Source organism: Hylobates moloch, unplaced genomic scaffold (assembly GCF_009828535.3).
Source record: "Hylobates moloch isolate HMO894 unplaced genomic scaffold, HMol_V3 SCAFFOLD_1, whole genome shotgun sequence".
Taxonomy (NCBI): Eukaryota; Metazoa; Chordata; class Mammalia; order Primates; family Hylobatidae; genus Hylobates; species Hylobates moloch.
In genome coordinates, this window is record NW_026652276.1 from 41,749,616 (window position 1) to 41,773,089 (window position 23,474).

Sequence of the window (23,474 nt, forward strand, 5' to 3'; positions counted from 1 at the left end):
GTTGATAGATCTCTCTCAAAATCTAAGACTCTATTCTGTTTCGCATTGTGTTATCTGATGTTTTTGACTTTCAGGGGTATCAGAAATTCTTTGCATTATGAGAGAACACTGGGGTGTAATAATTTGGTAGGAAATATGCTTCTGGGGATAGCTAATGGCAGTTATGGCGGGGATACTTGGCTGTTTGCATGTTTGGATCAGAAAAGCATGCTCTTGGCCACCTGGAAGGTATGGAAATGTCCTCACCTCCCACTACCACTGAGAAATAAGACTCCCCTGGGGGATGGACTAATCACAGAATGGGCTGATTGGCTTTGGGTTGCTTTGTAAAAAATGCACAGTAAAATCATTGTACTGTCTTGTTCCGTAGCATTTCTCATTTTTTGGGATCCAGGATCTGGTATAAAAATGGGACCATTAATTTGGGGGAACTTATTTTGCCTTCCAGCTATGCCTGTTTATTAGGCCCTAGAAACTATATGCTTGAAATAGAAACTTATAAACTAGCAAATGAAAAATCTTACAACTACTGGATCTTCTTTTGTTTGTCTGTGTATTTATGTGTGTGGTGCGTGTGATATAAAAGGGCTTTAACTGGCTTAAAAATAATAAGCGCTTAAGTAAAACATTTTGTCAGAAAAGTAAAAAGTGTAATGCATTTTAGTTCATGTGACTTAACTAATCCTTGGGAAAAGATTATAAAAAGTCATGGGAATGTGAATATTTTTTTGCCTCATTGAGAGGGTTAAAGAATTGTTTTAAATTAGATAGGATAAAGCTGAAGATTCGAGCAAGTTGTGGAGGTTTGTGAAAAATTAATCTTGTAAAAACGTTCTGTGTGAGAACATATTAAAGGGGTATTATTCAGTCTTTCCATAAATTGAACATTGGAATAAAAGCATAACAGGTTTTTCTTAGAGCACTGATCTGCTCTTTAAAAAAAAAAAAAATTTGTAAAGGGTTCTAAAAAGTTTGAGAATCTTACCTTAAGGTCAAACTGATTAAGACTGAATACATTTTCGTATAAGGTTTTATTAAGAATTGAGTTTGACATAAATAATGCACTAACGCATGGTGAAATTTGGCTTATTTGGCATAAAAATCTTACAGGAAGCACTGTCGAATATGAAACAGTGTTTGCCTTTCTTTGTGCTTATATAAATGTTACTGGTATGTGTTCCAAAATTATGGAAAATTCCTAACTCTGATATGGCTTAGTGTATGTTATTAATCATTATACCTGTTATGTAAAATTGTTGTATGTCATAGAAGAAACCAAAATTTCCTTGTCAATTGTGGCTTTAATAATGGTTGTCCTAACTAAGACTTTTTGTCACCTACAGACAATTGTCTTGTTTTAATCCTCTTCAAAAGGTAATTTATAATCAGCTATAGGACTTTGACAGGTGCTCTTGAATGCAAGTTTCTAGTAACTTTGGAGATTGTGACATTAGAATAGAGGAAAAAACTTCCAGTACTCATGGGGAGCGGAAATGTTCATGAATATCAAATAGGACAGTATTTAACTGCATGGACTGAACCAATGTAAGTCTGAAGTAATCTTTTTTGGCTTTTTGCTTGAAATGATGATCTTTTGTTTTGTTTTTCAGTGTCAACAAAATTTTTCTTTTGAGCTATTTACAGCTTTTAAAAATTGAATAAAGTATACCCCTGTGAACAAAATTTGGAGCATGTTTGTTTCTCTCTACCTGATTTCTCTAGAATTTGAAAACTAGTTGTGAATATTCTTAATTGATGGCAATATAGTTGTTTGTATAAGTACAATAAGAATCTGTTTTCTTTTGCAACAGGACACAATTGGAAAAACTAGTTATTTTACCAAGGCATTGACTGGAATGGTGTGCTTTCCTTTAAGGAATCAAATTTGACTTAGAGAGCCAATAAAGTCCCACTGGGAAAACTGGCCTCATACCTTGTGTACACAATCCCTGTACAGGTTTCTTGACCTGTGGTAAGTAAATAATGTCATTTTCTGACAGGCCCAGGAGCCCCAAGTTATCTTGGGACCTCAAGAAGAAAGGAATTTACTCAAGTTATAGGTATCAGAGGGTACAAAGCCATGGCTGGACTCAGCTTTAAAAAAGTCTCATCTGAGATTCCTTATGGAACAGTGTTCCAATAAAGCCAATTTAAAAAGAGCTTATGTTTAAAAAAATTATTCTTGCTGCACTTTATACAAATAATCAGGCTAAGTGTAAGACTAAAGCTTATTTTTGCAAACAAATCTGTTCTATTATGATCTGTCTTTAGTAAAAATGTGATACTGGAGAGAAGAAAATTATGTTTCAAGCACTATGATACACCTGTTATTGGAGTCTAGTCTCATCAGTTGTTTTTGAGTTTTTTTTCTGCAATTTAGACTGACTCTGCTTATTCCTGTGAACCCATCAGTGGTCTCTGGCTGTTGCTCAAAAGAAACAACAGGGACAGGTAATGTAGAAATCTCGATCAGTATTCTAATTCTGGGCATGTATTGGAATCAGTTAGTGACTCCCTATTAGCTTGGTTCCAACAATTGCCCAGTTCATGGAAAGCCTTCTTATTTAGTTTACTTGGGATAATTTTACTTATTTTGTTTTACTGTTGTAGAATATATTGCTATTGTACTCCTTGTGTAGGAATGCAGGATGGGCTTCCTTAATGTTTTCTGAAACGGTGCACTTATTAATCTTCCAGGTATCACCTTTTGTCAGAATTCAAGAGTTATGAATGGTCCTCACCATACTGTTGCCTTCTGACTGAGCTCCTCTCTACCCCAATACAAGAGACCCTAACAGTTAGGCAGGAATATCATCACCCCTATTCAGCCTGAAGTAGTTACAGAAGATGAATTTTCGTCCCTCTACAACCCTTAGGATTAAGGGTTCCCTTGTAAAAGGGGGTGGGGGTTGCGGATGTGTCAGAGGTGTTTGAGCCAGAGCAACTCTGTCTTGAACAGGGGATAGGTAAAATAAGGCTGAGACCTTCTGGGCTGCACTCCCAGGAGGTTAAGGCATTCTTAGTCAATGGATGAGACAGGAGGTCAGCAGAAGGTACAGGTCACAAAGACCTTGCTGATAAAACAGCCTGCAGTAAAGAAGCCAGCCAAAACCCACCAAAACCAAGATGGTGACAAAAGTGACCTCCGGTAATCCTCACTGCTCATTATATGCTAATTATAATTTATTAGCATGCTAAAAGACACTCCCACCAGCACCATGACAATTTACAAATGCCATGGTAATGTCAGGAAGTTACCTTATATGGTCTATTACCTTATATGGTCTAAAAGTGGAGAAAACCTCAGTTCCAGGAATTGCCGACCTCTTTCCTAGAAAACTCATGAATAATCCACCCCTTGTTTAGCATATGATCAAGGAATAACTACAAGTAACCTTGGTTGAACAGCCCATGCCACTGCTCTGCTTATGGAGTGCCATTCTTTATTCCTTAACTTTACTAGTAAACTTGCTTTCACTTAAAAAACAAACAAACAAAACCCAGTAACATTCAGAATACCATTTAAGAATATAAAATAAAGCTGAGCACTGTGATACACAACTGTAATCTCAGTTATTCAGGCGGCTGAGGTAGGAGTTTGAATCTAGTCTGGACAACATAGCAAGACCCTATCTCAAAAAATATATTTTAAAAAAGTATCTATATGTAATGAATAGAAATAAATCTGAGAGATGTAATAACTCAATACAAAAAAACTACAAAACATGGAGAGAATATATATTATAGCTAAATAGACTGATATGTCACGTTTATAGATGGAAGAGTCAATTTTATAAAATGTCCATTGTCCCCACACTGAACTACATTCCACATAATCCTGGCCAAAAATTCCAGGTTATGTATGTGTGTATGTAAACTGACAAGCTGATTCTAAAATTCAAGTGTAAATGCAAAGAGCCAAGCTAATGTTGAAGAATAAAAATAAATAAAATGGAGATTCACACTATCAAATAGCAAGACTTAGTATAAAGCTAATAATTAAGACAGTGTGGTATTGACAAAAGGACTCACATAATAGAATAGTGAGTTTAGAAACAGACCCATTCATATCCAGTCTCCTTGATTTACAATACAGATGACACTGCAATGGGGTGGAAAAAGGATGATTGCTTCAATAAATGATACAAGGTCAATAAGATACCTACATGAAAAAAAAAAATTATGACCCTTCCCTCCCATCATACCCAAAATTCTAAGTAGACTGAATATATAAACGTGAATGGGAAAATAATAAAATTTTTAGAAGAGAACACCTTGTGACCTTGCAATCAATAGAAATATTCCTTTTAAAAAATGTATTGAGGTAAAAGATACATATATGACTTACATCTTTACCATTTTTAAGTCTACAGTTCAGTGGTAATGAAAATTCTCTTTCATTCCTCCCTCCCCCTTCCCAGCCTCTGGTAACCACCAATGTATCTTCGTGAGATCCACTTTTTAAGCTCCCACATATGAGTGAGAATATTTGTCTTTCTATGCTTGGTTTATTTCACTTAACACAATGGCCTCAGTTCTGTCCATGTTGCTGCAAATGACAGGATTTTACTGAATAATATGCCATTGTGTATATATCTTCCATATTTTATCCACACATCTGTTGATGGGTGCTTAGGTTGATTCCACATGTTGGCTATTGTGAATAGTGCTGCAGTAAACTTGGGAGTGCAGACAGCTCTTTGATACACTGACTTCCTTTCCTTTTTTTTTTTTTTGGATATGTACTCAGCAGTGGAATTGCTAGATCATATGGAAGTTATATTTTTAGTTCTTTGAAGAATCTCCATGCTGTTCTGCATAGTGGCTATATTAATTTACATTTCTACCAGTATATGATGATTCCCCTCTTTTCTTTTTTTTTTTTTTTTTTTTTGCTACTTAGTTGTTTAAGCTCCCAATATATGCTGGTTATTAATCCTTTCTCCAAGAGACAGTTTGCAAATATTTTCTCACATTATATGTGTTGTCTCTTCACTTTGTTGATTGTTTCCGTTGCTGTGCAGAAGCTTTTTAGCTTGATATAATAATCTTAATTGTCTATTTTTGCTTTGGTTGCCTGTGCTTCTGAGGTCTTACACAAGACATTTTTGCCCAGATCACTCCTGAAGTGTTTCCCCAATGTTTTCTTCTAATAGTTTCATAGTTTTGGATCTTAGATTCAAATCTTTTATCCATTTTGATTTGATTTTTGTGTATGGCGAGAGATAGGAGTCTAGTTTTATTCTTCTGCATATAGTTATCCAGTTTTCCCAGCACCATTTACTGAAGACACTATCCCTTTGTAAGTTTTTGGGACCTTTGTAGAAGATGGGTTGGTTGTAAATGGTGCATTTATATCTAGGTTCTCTGTTCCATTGGTATCTATGTCCATTTTTATGCTAGTACCATGCTGTTTTGGTTACTACAGCTTTGTCATAAATTTTGAAGTCATGTAGTGTGATGCCTCCATCTTTGTTCATTTTGCTCAAGATTGCTTTGGTTACTCAGGGTCTTCTGCGGGTTCATATAAATTTTAGGATTTTTCCCCCTTATTTCTGTGAAGAATGTCATTGGTATTTTGATATGAATTGCACTGAATCTGCAAATTGCTTTGGGTAGTATTTTCATTTTAACAGTATTAATTCTTCCAATCCATGAGCATGGAATATCTTCCCTTTTTTGGTGTCCTGTTTCTTTCATCAGGGTTTTGTCATTTTCCTTCTATAGAACTTTCACTTATTTTGGTTAGATTGATTCCTAGGTATTTCATATTTTTTGTAGCTATGATAAATGGGATTGCTTTCTTGACTTCTTTTTCAGATTATCCACTGTTGGTGTATATAAATGCTACGAATTATGTTGATTTTGCATCCTGCAACTTTACTGAATTCCCTTATGTGTCCTAATAGTTTTCGGTGGAGTCTTTATAAGATCAGGCCATCTGCAAACAAGGCTAATTTGACTTCTTCCTTTCCAATGTGGATGCCCTTTATTTTGTTTTCTTGCTTAGTTGCTCTGGCCAGTACTTCAGGTATTATGTTGAATAGCAGTGAAAGTGGGCATTCTTGTCTTGTTCCAGTCTTCAAAGTACAATGCTAGATGTGGGTTTGTCATAGATGGCCTTTACTACTTTGAGGTATATTCTTTTTATACCCATTTTGATGAGTGTTTTTATCAAAAAGGGATGTTGAATTTTACCAAAAGCTGTATGGCATCTATTGAAATAATCATACAGTTTTTGTTCTTGTTTCTGTTAATGTGGTGAATTACACTGATTGATTTGTGTATGCTGAGCCATCCTTACAACCCTAGCATGAATCCCACTTGATCATGGTAAATGTTCTTTTTAATGTGTTGTTGAATTTGACTTGCTAGTACTTTGTTGAGGATTTTTGCATTTATGTTCATCAGTGATACTGGTTTGTAGTTTTCATTTTTCGTTGTGTCCTTGACTGGTTTTGGTATTAGGGTAATGCTGGCCTTGCAGAGTGAGTTTGGAAGTATTTCCTCCTTTTCAAAGAGTTTTAGTGGGATTCATAATCATTGTTCTTTAAGTTTTTGGTAGAATTCAGCAGTGAATTCATCAAGTCCTGGGCTTTTCTTTTTTTGAGACAGGGTGTTGCTCCATCACCAAAGCTGGAGTGCAGTGGTGTGAACACTGCTCACTGCAGCCTCAACTTCCCAGGCTCAAACAGTCCTCCCACCTTAGCCTCCTGAGTAGCTGGGACCACAGGATTAGCCTGACAGGATTAATCCTCACAGGATTAGGGACCACAGGGTTAGCCTGACAGGACTAATCCTCACAGGATTAGCCACCACACCCAGCTAATTTTTTATTTTGTAGTGACTGGATCTTGTTATATTGCCCAGGATGGTCTCAAACTCCTGGCCTCAAGCAGTCCTCCTGCCTTGGCCTCCCAAAGGGCTGGGATTATAGGTGTGACCCACTGTGCCCAGCCTGGGCCTTTCTTCAATGGGAGAGTTTTTATTATAGCTTCAATCTCATTACTTGTTATTGGTTTGTTGAGGTTTTCTATTTCTTTATGGTTTAATCTTGGTAGGTTATATGTGTCCAAAAATGTATTCATTTCTTCCACATTTTGTGATTTGTTGGTGTATAATTATTCATAATCGTCTCTAATAATTATTTATATTTCTGAGGTCTGAGGTGTTATGTCTCATCTCTTGTTTGATTTTATTTATTATAGTTCTCTCTCTCAGTCTAGCTAAAGGTTTGTCAATGTTGTTTATCTTTTCAAAAAACCAACTTTTCATTTTATCTTCTATACTTTTTTAGTCTCAATTTTATTTATTTCTGCTCTGATCTTTATTATTTCTTCTGCTAACTTGGGATTTGCTTTGTTCTTGCTTTCCTAATTCCTTGACATGTATTTTTACGTTGTTTATTTGAAGTTTTTCTCCTTTTTTGATGTAGGCATTTATTGCTATAAACTTCCCTTTCAGTATTGCTTTTCCCACACCCCACACACTTTGCTATGTTGTATTTCCCTTTTCATTTAGGAAAATTTTTAATTTCCTTCTTACTTGCTTCTTTGACCCATTGGTTGCTTAGGAGCATGTTGTTTAATTTCCATTTGTTTGTGTATTTTCCAAAGTTCCTCTCATTATTGACTTCCAGTTTTCTTCTATTGTGAAGATACTGGATATGATTTATATTTTTTTGAACTTGTACAGACTTGTTTGTGCCTAAGATATGGTCTATTCTGAAAAATCTTCCATGCGTTGATGAAAAGAATGTGTATTCTGCAGCAGTTGGGTGAAATGTTCTGTAGATGTCAGTTAGACCTATTGTATCTAGTGTGCAGTTTATGCTGTTTGTTGATTTTCTGTCTGGATGATCTGTCTATTACTGAGAGTGGGATGTTAAAGCCCCCTACTATTACTGTATTGCAGTCTCTCTCTCCCTTTACATCCATTAATGTTGGCTTTAGATGGAGCTGCAGTGTTGAGTGCATAGATATTTATAATTGTTATATCCTCTGGTTGAATTGACCCCTTAATCATATAGTGACCCTCCTTTACTGCCAGTTTTTACAGTCTTTGTAGTTTATCTTATCTGCTATGAGTACAGCTACTCCTGCTCTTGTTTTCTAGTTGTATGGAATATCTTTTTCCAGCCCTTCTCCACTTTCAGTCTATATGTATCTTTATAGGTAAAGTGGGTTTCTTGAAGGGAGCACATAGGTAGGTCTCATTTATTTATCCATTCAGCTACTCTATGGCTTTTAACTGAAGAACTGAGACAATTTATATAAAAACCCACAAAAGAATTCTATAATTTAACTCCATCCTCCAACATTTTGTCTTTTAGTTGTATCAATTTACATATTTTTATATTATCTATTAACAGGTTGGTATAGTTTTGATAAATTTATCTTTTGGGCTTCATGCTAGAGTTTGAGTGGATTGCACACCATAACTACAGTTAACAAAGGATTCTGGGTTTGTCTGTGTACTTAATTTTACTAGTGGGCTTTATACCTTAAAAAGTTTCCTTTTGCATGGTAGTGTTTTTTACTTTCAGATCGAAGAACTCCCTTCTGCATTTCTCGCAACATGGGTCTTGGTGATAGTGAATTTCCTCAGCTTTTGTTTATCCGTGAAAGACTTTAGCTCTCCTTTAAATTTGCATGACAATTTGTTGGACACAATATTCTTGGGTGTCAGTTTTTTTTTGTTGTTGTTGTTTTGAGTGCTTTGAAAATGTTGTTCTACTCCCTCCTGGCCTGCATGGTTTCTGTGGAGAAGTCTGTTGCCCCATGAATTGGAGCTCCTTTATGTTATTTGCTTCTCATCTCTCATTGCTTTTAGGATCTTCTCTTTGTCTTTGACCTTTGAGAGTTTGATTATTATATGCCTTGGAGTAGTCTTATTTGCATTGAATCTGTTTGGTGTTCTCAGGCCTTCCTTTACCTGGACATGTATATCTTTCTCATGTCTTGAAAAATTTTCTGTTGTTACTTCTTTGAATAAGCTTCCTATGCCTTGCTCATGCTCAGCTCTCTCTTAAACACTAATAATTCTTAGATTTGGTCTTTTGGGGTAATTTTCTGTATCTTGTAGGCACTCTTCAGTCCTTTTCCTTCTATTTATTTTTCTCCTCTGATTGTGTATTTTCAAATAGCCAGCTCACTGATTCTTTCCTCTGCTTGGTTCATTCTGCTATTAAGAACCTCTAAAGAGTTTTACAGTTCAGCAAATGTATTTCTCAGCTCCAAGATTTCTGTTTGACTTTTTTTATTATTTTAATCTCTTTGTTAAATTTCTCTGATAAATTTCTGAGCTGCTTTTCTGTGTTATCTTGGAGACCACTGAGTTTCCTTAAAACTACTATTTAGAATTCTTGGTCCAAGAACTCACAAACTGCCACTTCATCAGTCACTAAATTTCTGCTTTTTGTCCTTTCGGGAAGGTCACGGTTCCTTGTCTGCTGTAGTTTCTTGTGAGTATAAGTCTATGTCTTTGCCTTGAAGGATTATTTATTCCAGTTTTCTTTGTCCAGCCTGTTTTTTACTGAATATATCTGCCTAGCAAATCTTTTTTTTTTTTTTTTTTTTTAGACAGTCTTGCTCTGTCACCCAGGCTGGAGTGCAGTGGCAGGATCTCGGCTCACTGCAAGTTCCGCCTTCTGGGTTCATGTCATTCTCCTGCCTCAGCCTCCTGAATAGCTGGGACTACAGGCACCCGCCACCACGCCTGGCTAATTTTGTGTGTGTGTGTGTTTTTTTTTTTTTTTTTTTTTAGCAAATCTTTACTGCTAGTTTGCTGCCTCCTTTTTGGCTCTAGGTGGTGCCTTCAACCCAGGTTCACCTTGGAGCTAGTAAATGGTTTGACCACTGCCTGTCCCAAAATGGGGGAGGTCCCAAAGGGTTTAGGACAGCAGTATGGGAAGGCTGGCTAGGAGTTCACACCCAGGGGACCTGGGGAATGTACCTCCTACAACCACTCTCATTTGGCGCTTCCTTTGGCTGAGTTACGGAGCAGAGTTTCTGGGCTGGGGATGGTAGTCCAGCCTTGCTTGTTTGTCTCTGCCTGTCCTCAGGGATATTTCTCCCTTCAGGCGGTCATAATGCTACCCGTCAGTTAAGGCAAGGACAGTTCTCCTGACAGGGAACTGAAGAAGGTGGGGAAGCTGGCTGACCATTTCAATTTTGCTTTTTCCAGTATAGAAACTATGAGTTGAGGGGAGATTTTCCACATAGTTTGGGCCTGGCAGAATGGGAGGGAGGGGCATTGCACATGCGGAAGTGCAGTTCTCCTACCATCTGCTCAGAGTTTTTCTACCTCTCTTTGGCCCCAGGAAGTATCTAAGCTAGCTTGAGCTCTGGGCAGTTGATGGTGGTAGATCTTGGCACTGTATATTTTGTTTTGTTTTGTTTTATTGGCACAAGAGAAGCCAGCTTATCTTACACTGCCATTTTAGAACCAGAACCAATAAAGATTTTCTCAAAAGGACACGAAAATTAGTAACTGAAAAGGGGGGTGAGGGAGAAGATACACACCTCCCCACCACAAACAAAGTTGGATTTCATAAAGAGCTACTGGTCATCTAAAGACACCATTAAGAGAGCAAAGGGGCAAGCCACAGAGTAGAAGATACATGAAGAAAATGCCAGGCATGGTGGCTCACACCTGTAATCCCAGCACTTTGCGAGGTTGAGGTGGGCAGATCACTTGAGCTCAGGAGTTTAAGACTAGCCTGGACAACATGGCAAAACCCTGTCTCTACAAAAAGTATAAAAATTAGCTGGGCATGGTGGCATGCACTTGTAGTCCCAGCTACTTGGGGGACTGAGGAGAGAGGATCGCTTGAGCCCAAGAGGTCAAGGCTGTAGTGAGCTGAGATTGCACCACTGCACTCCAGGCTGGGTGACAAAGTGAAACCCTGCCTCACATACAGAAAAATGTATACAAAGAACGCCTTACAAAACATGACAGATAACCCAATAGAAAGTAAACATATGAAAAGATACTTAACTTCTTAATTATCAGGAAAATTAAAAATAAAACCTCAAAATGATACCACTACACATCCCTCAAAATGGCTAAAATGAAAAAGACAGATAACAACAAGAATTATTGAGGATATAGAACAACAGGAATCCTCATATACTGTTAGTAATAATGTAAATTGGTATAACTCCTTTAGAAAACTACTTAGCAGTTTCTCCTGAAGCCAAAGATAGATAGATAGATAGGTAGATAGATAGATAGATAGATAATCTCCCAACTAATTCTACTCCACACTATATGCCTAACAGAATGTGTGCATACCTTCATCAAGAGGCATATATGTGGCAGCCCTATTTGTAATAGATCAAAACTAGAAAACCAAGTCAGGTGCGTTGGCTCATGCTTGTAATCCCAGCACTTTCAGAGGCCGAGGTGGGAGGATTACTGGAGGTCAGGAGTTTGCGACCAGCCTAGCCAACATGGTAAAATCCTGTCCCTACTAAAAATACAAAAATTAGCCAAGCAGAGTGGTGGGTGCCCATAATCCCAACTTGGGAGGCTAAGGCAGGAGGATCACTTGAACCCGGGAGGTGGAGGTTGCAGTGAGCCAAGATCGTGCTACTGCACTCCAGCTTGGGTGACAGAGCAAGACTCTGTCTCAAAAAGCAAACAAACTGGAAAACCAACAAGATGTTGACCATAAGAAGAATGGATACATTGTAGTATAATCATACAATTGAATACTATACAGCAATGAGAACAAATAATTTACAACTACATACAGCAATATGGATGAATCTCACAAATATAATGCTGGGCAAAAGAAGACAGAGACAAACATACATACTGTATAATTTCATTATATGAAGTTCAAAACCATGCAAAATTAATCAATCTATAATTAGAAGTCAGTATAATATTTATCCTTGGGTAGGTGTTGGGTAGTGGGTAGTGACTAGAAAGGGACACAAGGAAGTATCTGAGATGTTGGTAATATTCTGTTTCATGTTCTGGGTATTCATTACACAACAGTGTTCACTTGGTGAAAATCCACCATGTTTGAATATGTATAATATACTTCAAACAAAAGACACACAATACAATTTTTTGGAGGACAAGTTGACACTTGATTTGCATATCTATATGAAACAATACGTGCATAATGACAACATACTTTTGAAAAACTACTATGGATCTAATAAACAACAAAATTTACTATTTTAAAATTACAACAATTAAAATGTACTGGTATGAAATGGTAATAACACACATAATAGGCAAGTCAATGGAACAAACTACAATGAATTGAAAGTGATATAGTAAATATGAGAATTTTTTACTATGGCGCAGATAGCATTTCAATAAATAAGTGCATTTACTTGTGCACTTAAGTAAAAGCATTAAATCTATAAGTTATATATAATAGAAAGAACATTTCTAAAACAGACAACAGGATTTTGGTCAATGCTATCAATTCATTCAATCATTTCACCTCTCTGAGCATCACTGACTGACTTGTAAGATGATAGATTTGAAATAGGGTGCTTTCTATAACTTATAATCAAATTAATAAAAAAGGAGAATTGTGCACAGGAGGAGAAGAGCAAAGACAAAAGTTAATTTTGTTTGTTTTTTTGAGACGGAGTCTCGCTCTGTCGCCCAGGCTGGAGCGCAGTGGAGCAATCTCGGCTCACTGCAAGATCCACCTCCCGAGTTCACACCATTCTCCTGCCTCAGCCTCCCGAGTAGCTAGGACTACAGGTGCCTGCCACCACACCCGGCTAATTTTTTGTATTTTTAGTAGAGACGTGGTTTCACCATGTTAGCCAGGATGGTCTCGATCTCCTGACCTCGTGATCCTCCCACCTCAGCCTCCCAAAGTGCCGGGATTACAGGCATGAGCCACCACGCCCAGCCAGCCGACAAAAATTAATTTTAAAGCTTAGGACAGTACACAGCATAATGAAGGTAGAAACAGTCATCAGATTTATCCAGCAAAAATCAATACGCGGCCAGGAGTGAACTAGATGAAAAGAAAAAAAAGAACTGTAAAGTAGCAAGACATTACAAATAAACCTGGTTGGGGGATTGACCATAAGTTTCCTTGAAGTCCTAGAGAAACAACCTATAGTAAGACACTACAAACTACCTCATTTCTACCTTAGTAGATAACTACAGGTTGATGATCCTGAACATTGTACAATACACACAAACACTAATTGTGTTATATAAAATCTATATACTCTGAACTAGTGTAATTCAAGCCCATATTTACCTTGCAAATGGAAGACGCATCAACTTGCACTGTTTACTAATTCGTTTCTTCTTGCCAGCTGACAGTAGAAAGGAACTCTGATGGAACTATTTTTGAAAAGAATAAAGAAAACAAAGTTTCTAACCTTATTAAATCATGTTAGTTATCACAGTACCAAATTATACAATGACATTAATAGTAAAAGAACAATTCTTGCATTTACCTTTAATAGTTTAATGAGAACAATGTGATAATAAGGTTAAAACACAGTTCATCCTTAATCATGCCAACGAAACATAATCACTGCCAATATTTTGGTATATAACCTCAACATTCTTCTATGTGTAGGAATAAATGCATTACTATACCTACACAAATACTATACACACATGCAATATGTTCATGCTACATATGCATTATGTAATATTTTACTGAATTTTATAATACATCTTTTAAATGGCTCTTTAAAATTCAAAATCTGGGTGATTTTAATATATCTTTTATATATTTATTTATCTATATTTCTAAATTTTCAGATACAAACATATTTTAATTATTAATAAAGACCAGAAAATTAGGCAACACACAACCATGTTTTTTATTACAGAGCTAAGCTGTAATAGAAATACGGGAATGGTGCCAAATTATCAAGCTGATTTTAAAATTCATATGAAAATGCAAAAGACCTAGAATAGCTAAAAAAAAATTTTGAAAAAGAAAAAAGTTAGGAGGGTTACAGTAATTGAGACAGTATAGTATTAGCATAATGATAGACAAATAGATCAATGACATAGAACAGAGAGTCCAGAAATGGATTCACATCTATTTGGTCAATTAATTTTTGACAAAAGCACAAAGGTCAAAATGGGGAACCTAAACTTCCACACTCACTAGGCTATAATAAGACAACTCTCTTCCAAATCAGCAGTACCATCAGAAAAGGCTTGGGACAGCCTAGTGTTAAAGAGTACATCCCCACCCAGCAATGTCAGTGGAGGACATATTTGGATCTCCATCCTGTTTCATATTCTTTTTATGAGATGGTCAGTTGGGTGTAGCCATTAAAAGAAGGCAGAGACTCAGGAAAAAAAATAAAGTTTATTATACTTGCAGGTCCTAGAGACAAGAGGTACAGCAGGCCATGCAGAGCCACACAGAAAAGACACTAGGATGGTCAGGAGGAAGAAGATGGGAATGAGGGGAAGGTTTAGGCCAGAGCCTATTATTGGAGTTTCCATAGGAAAGGCAAGACAGGGCAGGGTGAATAGTCTAGAATTGGCTAGTTTGAATAATTTTGGCAGGCTCTAAGACACAGGAGAGGTAGGTCCCTGGTTGCCTAGTACTTGACCCTGGGACGATCAAAGCAGAGGACCATTGCCTCCTGAGATATAAGGGCCAGACAGGGGAGATATGGCTCTGGATTAGTTAGCTTGCATATCAAAAGTGCTATGGTTTTGAATGTCTCCTCCAAAACTCATGTTGAAAGTGAATTACCATTGTGATGGTATTAAGAGGCAGGACCTTTAAGCGGTAATTAGGTCATGAGGGCTCTGCCCTCATGAATGGATTAATGCTGTTACTGCAGGAGTGGGTTACAGGAGTCTGGTCTCCTTTTCTGTCTTGCATGCTTTCTTGCCCTTCCACCTTCTATCATGGGATGACACATGCCAGATGTCAGCATCATGCTCTTGGACTTCCCACCCTCCAGAACTGTGAACCAAATGAATCTCTGTTCTTTATAAATTACCCAGTCTTTTTAGAGAATGAAATCTCAAATGAAAAAAGAAAAGAAAACAATAAATTACCCTGTATGTGGTATTCTGTTATAGCAGCAGAAAACAGACTAAAACAAAAGACATGCTCCTGGCTGGTCCCTTGCTATCTCTAAAAATTGGCTAGCCCTGAGAAGGGCAGTCTCTCCAGCCAATAATGTTTTAAAGGATGTAAAAACATCATAATACACAGAAAATAAAGTGTCTATATGCTATATATCCCCATTCAGTGATAGGAAGGAGTTCCCCTCCTTCTCCTCTATGGTGGGAATAGAAGTGGTTTAATAAAGAACTAGGATTTTCATCACTCTTCAGTAGCAACAACCTCAGCAGAGGCCATGAAAGTAATGAGGTATGCCCTTCCCTGTTCCAGCCATAGTGGTGTCAGCCTGAACTCCCAGCCCCACTCATCAGTTATGCCCACCACAGTGTTGTCAACAGAGGCTGAATGGGAAGTCTAAACTTCAGTCCCCACTTGGCAGTAGGCAGCACCTCCCCTTACCACCAGTGTAGTGTCAAAGGAGGTCTGCTTAAACACAAGATGGAAATAAGATCCAATGTCTTATAATGCATCTAAAATGTCCAAGATACAATAAAAAATCAATCACTCATCATACCAAAAAATCAGGTAACTCTAAATTTGAATGAGAAAGGACAATAGATACCAACACTGAGATGACACAAATGTTGGAATTATCTGACAAAGATTTTAAAACAAGTATCATAAAAATGCTTCAACAAGCAATTACTAACATGCTTAAAACAAGTGAAAAAATGGAACATCTCAGCAAACAAATAGATACAAAGAGTTGAATGGAGCTCAGAACTGAAAAATGTAATAACCAAATAAAATAAAATAAATTAAATGGGCTCAACAGCAAAACCGAGAAAAAAAGGGGGGAAAAATCTGTGAACTTGGAGATAGAACAATAGCAATTACTCAAACTGAACAAGAGAGAAAAGAGACTGAAAAAAATAACAGAGGGTTAGGGATTTGTGGAATAGCAAAAAAGATAAAACATTCATGTCATCAGAGTCCTAGAAGGAAAGGAGAAAGAGAAAGAGGGCAGGACTGGAAAAGTACTTGGGGACATTATGGCTGAACATTTTTCCAAACTTGATAAAGACATCAACCTACAAATTCAAGAAGCTGAGTGAACCTCAAAAAGATAAACTCGAGGAAATTCATGGCAAAACACATCAAAGTCAAAATTCTCAAAACTAAAGACAATTTAAAAAATTGAAATTATTGAGAGAAAAATGGCATCTTACCTACAGTTAACAATAAAAAAAAGCACTGACTCAAAGAAAAGTAACAATGAACCACAAAAAGGCAAAAGAACTTATTAAAAATAAAAGCAAAAAATGTTTGAAACATCAAACATTAAATTAAATTAGAAAGATGATTCTTTTAAAAGAATAAAATAAAATAGAAAAACCACAACAACCTAAGATAGTGGGGATAAAAAAGACAAATAAAAGCCCAAATACATAAAATTAATCAACTGGGGAAATGCAACACAGACAAAATTAAAAGAATAATGACAGACTACTCTGGTCAACTCTATGAACATCAATTTAAAAACTTGGATGAAACAGATAACTTTCTAAGGAAAAATAATTTAATAAAACTAAACACAAAGAAAGAAAGACATTTTCCTAAGGGGACCAATATCCATAGGATAAATAAAGTCAACAAAAAGCTACTGTCACTCTCATCAGAAAAGTACCAGGTCCAGATGGTTTCACAGAATAATTCTACCAAAGCTTTAAAGAAAAACAATTATAATACTGTATCACTTTTCAAGAACATAGAAAAAGTAAAACATCCAAATTCTTTTTATGAGCTTAGTATATATAACATTTTTATCAATGCCTAAAGACTGTATGTCTTATGCTTTTTTCTATGCATAGAAAAAAAATCTCAGAGTCCTCACTTATAACTAACAATAGAAAAATCCCAAGCAAAACTGGCAAAAAAGAATTCAGCAGCACATTAAAAGAAAAATCACTTCTGAAGTTTATTGCAGAAATGTAAAATTAGGAAAGTTACTAAAATAAATAATCATACTAAGCCACCTAAAAAGACCACATCATCATCATACTAAAAAGATACTTACATTATTTAGCATTATTTGTATTCAAAAAGCTCAAAGAGGGACTGCAGGAAGTATACATACCTTACTTATTTACATATTAAGCAAGCATCATTCTTACTGGGGAAACACTACCTAATATTTTATATGTATTTATTGTATCCTACTATGTTCTAGATGTTGTTCTGGTAAAGACATCCCTGCACTCAAAAAGCTTACATTCTGATGGGATGAACGATAAACAAAATTGTCATACAGTGTTAAGTGTTAAGGAGAAAGATTAAAGAAGAAAAGCAGGATATGAAATGTAGGTGCAGGGGTGGGGAGTGTTTAAATTTATGCAGAGTTGCTAGGGAAGGCTTCACTGTAGTCACTTTTGAGTCAACATTTGAAGGACAGGAACTTGTTGCATGCAGACAGAACATGTACAAAGGCACTACGGTAGCAGCTCACCTCTGTTTGAGGGAGTGGGCAGAGAACTGCACTGAAAAGGTTAAGGAGTGGAAGAAAGAGGAGAGTAGCAAATGAGGTGGAAGAAATAACGAGAGTTTCAGTTTTCAGATCACATCAAGCAATGGATAAGACTCCACTGGAGAGTTTCAAGCAGAGACTAACATTTTAACAGGATCACTCTGGCTGTTATAATAAGAAGAGAATACATAGAGAAACGAGAAAAAGTAAGAAGGCCAAGTTGGGATGCTAATATTAATACAATATGTAAGTAAGAGATAACGGTGCCTTGGACATGGGTGGTGAAAGAGGATTGTGAGAACTGGTAGAATTGTAGACTGATTTTGAAGGCAGAACTAAAATGATTTGCCAAAGGATCAGATATGGGGTGTGAGAAAAAGACAGGAAAAGAGAGTTGTGATTACCTTAGATGAAAATCTCAAAAGGAACTGGTTTGGTGGCAAATGTGAAATTTGAGATGGCTTTTAGACATCCAAACAGATGCCAAGTAGGTAATTAGATATAAATTGTCTGGAGGTCAGAGGAGATGGTCAGGCTGAAGTTACAAACTTGAAAGTCATCAGTGTACAGTAGTAATTAAAACCATAAGATAGAATAAAACTATTTAGGAGGAGTGAATGTAGATAGAAAAGAGAAGTCCAAGAACTGAGTCATAAGGCATTCCCAAAACTTAGGAAAATAAAGAGAAACCAGCAAACAGAATGAAAAGGAATAGCCAGAAAGGTAGGAAGAGACTTAGGAGAGTGTGGTATTCTAAAAGTCATGTGAAGTCAATACAAGAACCAAGAATTATCCATGGGTTTTCACAACATGGACATCAATGGTGACTTTCAGGATTTAGTGGATTGGTGGTGAAAACCCAATTGGAATGGGATCAAGAGAAACTAGAGACAGTGAATAAATCTCTCAAAAAGCTTTGCTGTAAAGGCAAGAAGAGAGCTGAGATCGTGGCTGGGAAGTAGGTGAAATAAGAGGTTTATTTATTTTTTTTTAAGATGAGAGATGATAACATTTTTGCATCCTGATGGGAATAATCCAGAAGGGAAGGAAAAAATTAATGATGCAAGAGGGAAAGGCACTCTACACTAACACAAGCCAACAGCAAAGGACAACCCAAGTGTCCAACAACAGGAGCCTAGTGAGGTAGATTACTAGTCCACTCTGGATCTATCCAAAGCAGCACCAAAAGAGAATGAGGTATCACTCCACATAATCATATGGAGAGATATGTCACATAAAAAGGTATAGAACATCTGGTATAGCATGCTATCTTTTGTGTAAAGAAGTAAGAAAATATTTATTTTGTTTGTTTGTTTTTATATAAAGAAACAGATGAAAGCAATCACCTGCATGAGGTACAAGGAGAAGAGAGAATGGAGAAGAAAGTAGCTGAAGGCGGACAAAAGCATGTGTGAAACTTTATTCTAACTTATAACTAACAATAGAAAAATCCCAAGCAAAACTGGCAAAAAAGAATTCAGCAGCACATTGAATTCACAGCAAAAAAGAATTCAGCTCTGATGTTAGAACAGTACGTCTATATGACCCATCACCTGCCCCACTTAATAACAACTAGAAAGAAAAAGAATGTTAAAGCTTGGTATGCAAAAGTTAGTCTGTTAAATAGTAAGTTCAAGAAGGTAACTACCAAGATTGTATACTGTGCCTTCACCTCCATCTTCCTGCTGTCCAGTTTTCTGCTTCTCCATCTACCTGATGTCCAGTTTTTACTTTTCCTTAATCTAGCTGTTGACCTCAGCCCTCTGAATTCTCCAAAAAGAACCACATGAAAAGCATTGGGGAAATTTAGAATTTGTTTTAGAAAACAGTATAAAGTAGGACCAGCCTCTATTTTTTCCCCAGTTTTTCAATTGTGTCCATCTTTAAAACAAACAAACAAAAAACAAAAACCCCAAAGTCTTTCCTCGCTTAAAATGCTTCCTTTCTACTAATGTCTTTATGTTTCTGAGTCTGTTTAGGAGCCCGTATGTTCCACTAACCTGTCTAATCCTGTTACTTTTAATAAAAACCTAATTTTCATATGACATTTTCAATAACCAATTATACAAAATGATAATATGCTGTTAGCCAGTTAAAACTGGTATTATCATCAGTCCTTTGCACAAAACTTGAAATGTGAATCTCTAACCTTGATGTTATTTAAGTAATCTCAGTGATCCTCAGTAATCTAAAGAATGACACTATTTACATATAAATTCTACTTACCTCAGAAAGACTGCTCATTTCAATTGCAGTTATCAAGTTATTGTTCATGAGAGCTTCTATGTCTATAAGCTTCTTATTCTGCACATGTAAAATGAAGACCCCTTTTAATCAGTTAAGACTTGTAATTTATTATATCAAGCATTTATGAATGCCATCCATGTGAGAAAACTTAAAAAATAATTGATATCACATTGAGCTAAAAATTGAGATCACATTCAGCTAAAATGGTATATTATATAGTACCAAATAGTATTATATAGTCCAAATAGTCATACATATCATACATACATACATGTACACACACACAAATATGTTGAATGCTTTAGAACAATTATAAGTTTTCCTATAAACATTTTTCTATCTTCTCACAATAATATATCACATGGCAAGAGAACAGTCTGTCAGCCACAGGAATTTAACCCATAAGTAGGGTAGGTCCTTTTTCCATTATAAATAAGTTCCACTCATTTTAGATTTAGATCTATAGTTACGGCCTAGCTAATCATTGGCTCTCACTGCCCTGTCTGTGAACAGAGTTGAAATTTGGAAGGAAAAGAAACAACTATAATCCTCATTCTGTTTAGCTTGTAGCCAGGTAAACGCTGAGATTAAAAAAGAATAACAACATTCTGGGAATTCCTTTCCTTTCAAGAACACTGGAAGAATTATGACCATCTTTTAAAAATGTATTAATGTACCAAGCTTTGTTTATGATTAGCAATCGAATGTTGGTCAAGGTATTATACTGGTTTACACAGCACACAAGCACACATTTAGAATGAAGATTTAAAACACATATTTTATTACCCATTAACAGTTTGTCCTGTAACATAGACTTACATAGCATACTGACTTTCAATAATTTTTCACAATTGGAGATTTGAAAAATATTTTTAGAGCTTCTATAATAATGCAGCTAAAAGATTTAAGTTATAATTAGAATTCAAAAACAATATAGCTTACATACCAAGTTATTTAGCTTTAGGCGAAGAAATGTGTTCTCAAAATTCAGTTTCTCTACTTCTTTTTGCAATAGCATCTTTTCAGTTGTAATTCTTCGAGAGTTCTCTTTTTCTCTACTAAGAGCCTGAGCTAATGCCCTGTTGTTGTGCTTTAAAGATATTTTGAAAATAGAAGAATTATCTGTAAAAAGATTTTTAAAATGAGTTAATATTGAACTTATACCTTAGGAAATTTTTATATTCCTTAGTAAAACATTAGACAAAATGCATTTCACAAGTTTTAACTGAAGATTAGAAAAGGGAATAACAATACAGATGTAGTTTTGAGAAAAATAAACCCAGAGTTTAGAGCTGAAGAAATGAAAGCTAGATAAAGATGAAGAATTCAAGAGTTGTGAGGAATGCAGAATACATATAAAAAGGAATAAGATGACTGCAGCACAGACACAGCATTCTACGTAATTAGATCAGTCACAAAAACTAAATCTTGATACTTGCTGCTCTACCTGCTTTCCTACCTTTGACTAGTAGACAGAATGGAGAAACTGATTCTGCAGCTCTAACTGGAAATGTCCCATAGGAACGAGGGTAGCCAATCTGTGAAAATTCTAAAGCCAGCTTCTACAGCTCCAGAACTGAACAAATTACTTACTACTCCCAACGTCCATTTTTAAACTTTGAGTGATAGAGGCATACTTACTCTAATGTTAGACAGATAATCTAAACCCCACAAGACCTTTTACTGCCATCTAAAAGATTCTACCTCTTATTTCTAGGCATCTACTGCAATCTAAACTTGACTCCTCTTTAAAAGTACTATGTAAATATGATTTAAATCACTCCTGAAATGCTTTTCTGTTGGAAGAAAAGAAATTTCATTGTGAATTCCTTGGTAAAGCTTACCTTAAATATAGTATGTTCCCTTAGTACATTTAAAACATCATTATATTTTCATAATTTTAACTTACATGTCACTATTCAATAACATATGCCCCTGAATAAAAGTCCAGTGTATGTGAAATAAGTTTTATAAAATTTAATAACATTTTATAAATACTCAGGGAAAACTTGGGATTCCGCAAAACAGGGTCCAAAACAGTACTTTACCTTTGGCACAGAGAGAGTAGTTTTGGATAACCATCCTTGGCATAGCAAATGGAAACTGACTACAACAAGCTTAGGATTTCCAGAAGATAAAGAGTAATAACATTTTCCTGTTGTACTCCTCAAAGTCAGCATATTCCTTCATAACAGGGGGTGTGGAATAGTCTTGCCAAAGGGAGTAAGCAAGAGCCAGTGTAAGGAGTGGCCCTAGAGACCTGGGTGGGAGTTGCATCATGATTTACAGGCACCCAGGAGGCTGGGTTGTTTTAGAAGGCACACGTGATTGTCCTTCACAGGAGCTATATCAGCAGATAATGTGACTAAAAGGATACCTCCCCAACTCCTGCTAAGATGGGTATGAACATTGAGATAATTTTCAGAAGTAATGAAAATTTATCTTGGGGAGTTTTCCCACCTCCTTTTTTTTTGCCCTTCTGATGCCTTAACTCCAGAATTCATGAAATTCCATTTCCAAAGTGCTCAGTGTCTTCATAAGATTGCCTATATAAAGTCACATATATATATGTACACATACACACACGTATATATATATATACGTGTATATATATGTATATATAAGCACCCAGTGTGAGCCCACCTCCTTCAGGCTATCCATCATCCAGTTGCCACGACATGCCAGAACAACCTGCTACTCTCATTACATCTTTTCCGGAAAAGTCATGTTGGTATTTTTTTTCTGCGCTGTAGAAAGTAGCTGTCTTGGGTCACCACAGCCTCACTGCTGAAAATTCAGCTGTGTCACACTTAGGGTAAATCATCAAAACCACCCAACTAACAGGAGTTGAAGGAGATAGGAAGGATCAAATTTAAAAAGTTATCAGTTAACAAAATAGTCATCTTAGTAATTTTCTGTACTTGATAAAATAAGGTAGCAAATATATAACAATTCTGGGGAAAAGTTAAAAGGTGAGTGTATTTTAAAACTGATGGCACTTACTTAGTATTTTTGTTTTTATTTTTGAAGCAAGAGAAACATTCAACTTAGCAGTCTTTGAAATTCTTTTGTCTTTCACATGTCTCTTAATTCCTGAGGTAAAAAGTGAGCCAGTTTCCATCACTGGGCACTCCATCACTGAAGTGAAAGAAAAAAAAAATCACAGTATTGATTAATAAAAGAAAAAGGATAACTGATAAATACATTTTAAAAAGTAACAATCATGACTTAATATACTTTGTGCATTAAGTATTTACTAAACTTTGTATAAAATCTGAAAGTATGAATGTAATCAAAAGTGGCTTAAGGTATAATCCAAAAAGGTAAATGATTATTTTTTTCATTTAAACCTACATTAATCATCTATGTACCAGGTGCAGGGGACAGATGACAGGATATGGTCTCTGCCTTCATGGAATGCATAGTACAATGTGGGTACAGACAGTGCTTTCATACAATGTAAGAAGTGTAACCTTAGAGATATACATAGAGTTTAAAGGAAGTACAGAGGAGATATACCCAATCCAAGGTAGGGAAAGGGGTTGGAGAAATAGGAAATCTTAAATTTGTCTATTAGATTTATGGCCTATTATAGAAACAGGAAGATAAAGAAATCATTACATTATAGTATTACAAGAGTAATGACTACAATACACAATG

At 36.1% G+C, this 23,474-nt stretch overlaps 1 protein-coding gene across 4 annotated transcripts in view; it reads right to left on the reverse strand.

Annotated features, from left to right (window-relative positions):
• SGO2 (shugoshin 2) overlaps nucleotides 1–23,474 on the reverse strand; it is a 65,809-nt gene that overhangs the window by 28,411 nt on the left and 13,924 nt on the right. For 3 of the 4 annotated variants that reach the window (XM_032755023.2, XM_058439837.1, XM_058439827.1), the window contains exons 2-5: nucleotides 22,818–22,952; nucleotides 20,761–20,936; nucleotides 19,794–19,871; nucleotides 13,250–13,335 (exon numbers count right to left, since the gene is read on the reverse strand). In XM_032755023.2, the coding sequence (XP_032610914.1) occupies nucleotides 13,250–13,335; nucleotides 19,794–19,871; nucleotides 20,761–20,936; nucleotides 22,818–22,950 (473 nt within the window). In that variant the 5' untranslated portion in view covers nucleotides 22,951–22,952. Of the gene's footprint in view, nucleotides 1–13,249; nucleotides 13,336–19,793; nucleotides 19,872–20,760; nucleotides 20,937–22,817; nucleotides 22,953–23,474 lie in introns of those variants that run through there. The other variant, XM_058439841.1, reaches the window with a different exon arrangement.